The 6,281-nt window shown below is 42.7% G+C and overlaps 1 protein-coding gene across 2 annotated transcripts; it reads left to right on the forward strand.

The window, feature by feature from the left end:
- Nucleotides 1–767: 767 nt before the first annotated feature.
- LOC112223464 (protein phosphatase 1 regulatory subunit 3C-B) lies at nucleotides 768–5,052 on the forward strand. Of its 2 annotated transcripts, none has more exons than XM_024386484.2 (2): nucleotides 768–974; nucleotides 2,221–5,052. In XM_024386484.2, the coding sequence occupies exons 1-2, from the start codon at nucleotides 961–963 to the stop codon at nucleotides 3,167–3,169; spliced, it is 963 nt and encodes a 320-aa protein (XP_024242252.1). In that variant the 5' UTR covers nucleotides 768–960; the 3' UTR covers nucleotides 3,170–5,052. The 2 variants fall into 2 exon arrangements, with proteins under 2 accessions (XP_024242252.1, XP_024242253.1); XM_024386485.2 differs by lacking the exon at nucleotides 768–974 and adding an exon at nucleotides 1,344–1,450.
- Nucleotides 5,053–6,281: the final 1,229 nt, after the last annotated feature.

Raw genomic sequence — 6,281 nt, forward strand, 5'->3', positions numbered from 1 at the left:
AGATGTCTCAGGCCTATCTTCCAAATAATATGAGATATGATAAGCTTACTTTAAGGAATAATGTATATAATGTCTACAAAGTCTATAATGTATACACACTGAGTGTAAAAAACACTCAGAACACCAGCTCTTTCCATGGCATATACTGACCAGGTGAATCCATGTGAAAGCTACGATACCTTATTGATGTAACTTGTTAAATCCACTTCAATCAGTGTAGATGAAGGGGAGGAGACAGTTTAAAGGTGGATTTTTAAACCTTGAGACATGTATTGTGTATGTGTGCCATTCAGAGGTTGAATGGGCAAGACAAAATACTATAGTACCTTTGAACAGGGTATGGTAGTAGCTGGCAGGCACACTGGTTTGTGTCAAGAACTGCAGCAATGCTGGGTTTATCACACTTAACAGTTTCCTGTGTTTATCAAGAATGGTCCACCAACCAAAGGATATCCAGGAAACTTGACACAACGTGGGAAGCACTGGGGAGGGGAGGGGGGTGCAACACAATATCATAACTATGTTATTTACATGCTAGATGTTTCTAAACAGAAAAACAACCAGTAGAGGTCTATCATGACTCTGTCAAGCCATCTCCGCCTCCACTCCCCATCCTTCAACGTAGCCTGAGCCGACTAGACGTTTCAGCACCTGGGGCGGACTGTAGACAGGCAAAGCTGCTCGCTGATTGCTCGAGCCATCCTCGTTTGGCTTCTCCATTGGCTATCATCCTGTATTCACGTGAAGCAGTATGCAAATCGTCCGATGTAGCCTACCGATTGAAAACGCGGAGGCCATTAACAGTACAGTTGGACTGCAGAGGGGAAGGGGGCGTGCCACGCAGCATTCAGGAACCTCAACCATATTTCATCGGAATGGCTAAATAACATTTTTTCGATTTAGTTTTTAAAAAGTTAGTCCGTTTATTCACCAGCAACATTTAAAGTGTTTGTCTTTCCAATGAATTGCACAAGGTAAGCTCACAGTGCGTCAAAGATGAAGCGCTTCGATGCACAGTAAATAGATGGGACAATTATTTTGAACTGCGCAATGAATGAACATGAAACGTTACTTAAATATAAACGTTTTTGAATGCCAGGTGATATTACCTCTGGCTGAAATATGATTAACTCACTCACTCACTGACCAATTTTATTTGACCTTGGAGACTGTTTCTTAATTGTTTTATTGACTGGCCATTCTATAGTGCAGGGTTTCCCCAACTCTGTCCTCCCCCCTTCCCTGGGTGCACGTATTGGCTTTTGCCCTAGCACTACACAGCTGATTCAAATAATCAATGCTTGATGATGTTTTGGTTATTTGAATCAGCTGTGTAGTGCTAGGGCAAAAGCCAAAATGTGTTCACCCAGGACCAAGTTTGTGAAACCCTGCCCTAGGCTACTGCCCAAAACCATTGCTACGAACTTAAACCTGTATGTGCCATTCTAGTGTAAGTAAAAACGTTTTAAAGGTTGATAGCTATTTATTTTCTAGATTTTTGTAGGCCATTGCTTATTATAAACAGGGTGGTTCGAACCTTGAATGTTGATTGGCTGACAGCTGTGGTATATCAGACCGTGTACCACGGATGTGACAACATGTATTTTTACTGTATTTTTACTGCTCTAATAACGTTGGTAACCAGTTTATAATAGCAATAATAATAATAATAGCAATAAGGCACCTCAGGGGTTTGTGACTGCGTTGCATAGTGCATAAGGACAGTCCTTATCCATTGTATATTGAATTTGTTCTTAACTGACTAGTTAAATAAAGGTTAAATAAAATAAAAAATATTGGCCATAATACCACACCTCCTCCTGCCTTATTGCTTAATTATTTTTCTTGAGAATGAGGCCTGTTATAATTCTTAAATTATGCAAAATAGCTCCCTACAACTAATTATTATAGCCTGCTGTAAACTATTTTGAGCATTATTGTCAGTGTAGATTTTCAAACTGTTCCAGGAACAAATGTATTATATATACTTACAAATCTGTACCAGATTAATTTGGATGACAGGTCTCTTAAAATTAATGACCTACGTCAGCAGGGGTCTGGGAGAAGGTAGCACGTCCAGTGAAATCAGGTCAGGGTTTCACAGCTGCATTCGGAACGTTCCATTACTTAGTTAGACTACATTTGACTATTTTCAGTCTCACCTAAACAGATAACTATTTAGCCTTTAACCCTGTCTGGTGCTTTCTTCTTTTTCAACAGGGTCCTCCACATGTTGAACCCCAGGCCAATGCCAGGTCCCATAATGCCAGTAGATGTAGCCATGAGGATCTGCCTGGCAAGCTCTCCACCCCTCCGCAGCTTCCTCAGCACGTACGAGGACTGCCGATCGCGAAACCTGGTCAACCGTTACAAACCACTGAGGCCATGCATCAGCTCCAAGCAGCAGCTAGAGGACTCCAGCCTGGGATGGAAGAGCGCCAGGGCCAAGGGGAAGAAGCGGGTGGTCTTTGCCGATTCAAAAGGCATGTCCCTAACGGCCATCCACGTGTTCAAGGAGTTTGAGGAGGACCCACTGTCTGACCTGCAATTTGACCTGTCTGACCTGGCCAATGCCACCGCTGGCCTCAAGGTCTCCGTGGAGAAAAGTTTTACTCTGGATTTCCCACAGCCCGCTGCAGATTATCTGGACTTCAGGAACCGGCTCAAGAAGAACCAAGTATGTCTGGAAAACTGCATACTCCAGGAACGGTCGCTCACCGGCACTGTGAAAGTCAGGAACGTAAGCTTTGAGAAATCGGTCTCCATCCGGCTAACATTTGACTCGTGGAAAACCCACACGGACATTGCTAGTACGTACCTAAACAATGTGTACGGTTGTTTGGACACTGACACCTTCGCGTTCACTGTCGACCTGCCAAGTTCTGTGCCCTCACAGGAGCGTGTGGAGTTTTGCATTTGCTTCACCACCCAGGATCAGACGTACTGGGACAACAACGATGAGAAGAACTACAAGTTGCTCCACAACGACACAGATGCAGACCAGACCAGCAACCCCATCATCCAGACCACCGCACCAGTGGAGTTCAAGAGCGACGGCAAGAGGCCGGAGATGGAGTTTGACCAGTTTGGGAGCCCGAGAACGTCCAGTGGATTCTTCCCTGAATGGCAGAGCTGGGGACACATAGAGAATACAACCCCATACTGGTGAAGCAACAACGAGGCTTTTATGAGAAATCCACAAGCTTCTCCAACAGAATCAACTCCTAATTGCTTGATGTAAGAGGAGTGACAACAGAAAATGTAATAGTATGTACACATGAGTGCTGGCTGACCCCCCCTCAACAGTGAAAATATAACCACAATCTGAACAGTTAAGATGTTCACGTCACCAGTTGAGGTCATTGTGGGGCTTTAGAGTGGGCATGTTTGTTTTGTCACAATGGAAAGGTTCAGAATGGGTTTCTTTCTCTTCATGTTTGGGGGTATATGTGAAGGTATAGAAATCTACAAACAACAGTTTGAGCCTGTAAGCATCTTATCATCCAGTTAACCCCCTAATCACTGTGACCAGTACTCAACATAAAGCATTGTGGTAAAATGCCACCATAGCCACAAAAATATAGCTAGAATTAACGACAAATAGCAAAGTGCATTTTAAGGTTGAGATATCTAGAAATTGGTTTTGACTTTAAAAGTGTACACAATTTTTGTAGTGAATTTAAAAAATGTGGTAAATCATGAGTTGTTGTAACATAGATGCCTGCCTTTATAATGTTAATTTGATTGTCCATTAAGCTGTTTGTAATCTCGGCCACCAGCCCGCTCACTCTGTCGAGACTACTCTATGCGCCAGCAATCCGAGCCTGGGGATGAGGTTAAACTGTTGGTAATATAATGGCATTACTTCACCACCTGTATACACAGCGAGTAGCGACTGGATTCAATCCGTATCGTGAAAGATCTGTTAAAATGTCGAGGTAATTTCCGATTGAGCCGACATATGCAACGTTTACCGTAAATGCAGTCTCCACGAACATAAATTTAATTCTCGCTATAACTCGGATCTGCCGCAATACTCCAGCTCTACGGATTTAATCCAGCTCTAAGGCTTTTTCAAAAAGAGAAAGTTAACTCCAGATTTGGGAGCCTGCACTTAGCATTTTGTACATGGAGATCTGTTTTGGTGAGTTTTATATCAACAGAATTAGCTTTACTTGCCCTGTAAGAGATGGAACTATTCCTTGCCGTTAGACATAAAGGTAAGCCATCAAAATGTCAGTATAACGTAAGTCGCCCGAATGTTGACGGACATGGTTGACAGTTCCAGAGCAGTCTTTGCACTGACCGAAATACAGTATGCCTTTTAAATGTGAGAATGTGAAAGAATGAGACGTTGAAAGTGGAATAATTTGGTACAGCATGACGAACTTCATATTGAAGTTGCTTCAGTGTTTCATGGCACTGTTTGAGTGAAGACTTTCAGGTAAACAAAAAAGAAAAGCAATACAGGTAAATATGCATGACTATACCCCAGCATATTATCAATTAGGTGTAGGCCTAAATGGAGCACCTACCTTTGTTTTGCACAAAGCATTTCATACATACGTCCATTGTATTTTTGAAAAGCCTTTACATGCAAACACATTTTATATGCTCTTCCTAACCTCTTAATGTTTGCTGCTACTGTATGTAAGTGCTTTTCTATCTTCAATGTGTTTCATAAACCCGTGGTATGTGAATGCTCCTATGGGAAATAGGGGAAAGAGAATGAGGAGAGTGGGGATGTTATTTAAGGAATGTACGACTAAGTAAGGGAAGTGTTTAAAAGGGAAATGAATGGAAAAAAGGTCAGTGTTAGAGGGCTCTGCCTTGGGACTGAGGCTTCAGAGTTTACCAGGAAGTGGTGAACATTGTCAGCTGCTTTGTTTGTTCAAGTGTAAATAAGCATGAGGCAGAATGCAAAGGGCTATGACACGAGCCATGGTGTCTAACCGCCAGCATCTTTTTCTACTGCAAGGAAGGGTCTCTGTGTGTGAAATGGTTTACTGTTTTCTCTGTTCCTTTCAGAAATAAAATCTAATGTTTATAGTGTGAAAGACTCTTGACTTTTCAATCTGGATTTTAGGTTAACGAATATATTTTCTAAGAGGAATTACCCGGCTGGCATCACCTTCTCATGCAATACCATTGTCTAAGCTCAAGTACAACCTCCTTAGACCTAGATTCAATCAGATCAAGCATTAACCGGCGATAGCCAAAACCAGCATGCCTGATGTTTCGGCGATGTCGGAGGTGGAACTGCATTGGAGCTGTCAAATTGGTGAGTAGCTGCTCTTGATCATTGTCACGAAGCCACACCTGTCCCACTCTCGTTAGAAGTTTAGAATGAGGAAGTGTATAGAAATAATGATGCTCAAATGTAAAATCATTCAATTAAATAAAAGAGGATTTCTATCAGCTTAATTGAGGTCAAGACGGCATCTACCATTCCAGTGTTCAAACTTGTAAACAAGGCTGCGTGGGAGTTCTCGTAATGCAACTCCGTGCAGCCAATGGCATGGTCCGCTTTAGATATGCCAGAAGCTTCTTGCGGATTTGACAATTCTAATGCAGTTCCGACACCGCCAAAACAACTGCTATGCGGATGTCGGCTAAAGCGGATCTGATTGATATAGAGCCCTTAATTACATTTTGTGACTAAACGGTGAACAAATTATTAAAGTGGTGTGACTCATAACAAAGTTCATATATACAGGGGTGACCCATTCAAACAAGGAGTTAAGAGAATTTAGAACGAACACAAACATCCCGAAACCTCGGGACTGTCTCTAAATGGATGCATCATAAATGTGGTCACCATAGCTGAGAGCAGTAGGTCAGGGTCTGGTCCATGCCTCGATGGTACACTATGTTTCCAGTGACGCACGGCTCGCAGAAAGCCTCACTTGAATTGAAGAATCCTGAAGAGGCGAATAGCTATGCAGGGTAGGTTCATGGACAGCACTGGACAGACAGATGCCTCATTAACCAAGATGTGATGAGCTGCCAGATGTTTGAGCATACACTAGACGGGTCCAGACTGGACCAGACAGGTCGGTGATATTATTAGAGACAGAGAGAAGCTCAGAACATCACAGACGGTGTGTGCAAACATTTAGGACTGCCTGCTAGTCGTTTGCCCACAAAGCTGTTGAGGTATTCTGTTTTCTTCAGGATGCACTGACCTGGAGTAACTTGGCATGTTTGACTTGGCATTAATCAAAGTGTAGTAAAGTGAGCATTCTGTTGAGTCACAGAGATGAAGGGAAATAACTCTCCCG

The sequence above is a fragment of the Oncorhynchus tshawytscha genome, linkage group LG24 (assembly GCF_018296145.1).
Source record: "Oncorhynchus tshawytscha isolate Ot180627B linkage group LG24, Otsh_v2.0, whole genome shotgun sequence".
Taxonomy (NCBI): Eukaryota; Metazoa; Chordata; class Actinopteri; order Salmoniformes; family Salmonidae; genus Oncorhynchus; species Oncorhynchus tshawytscha.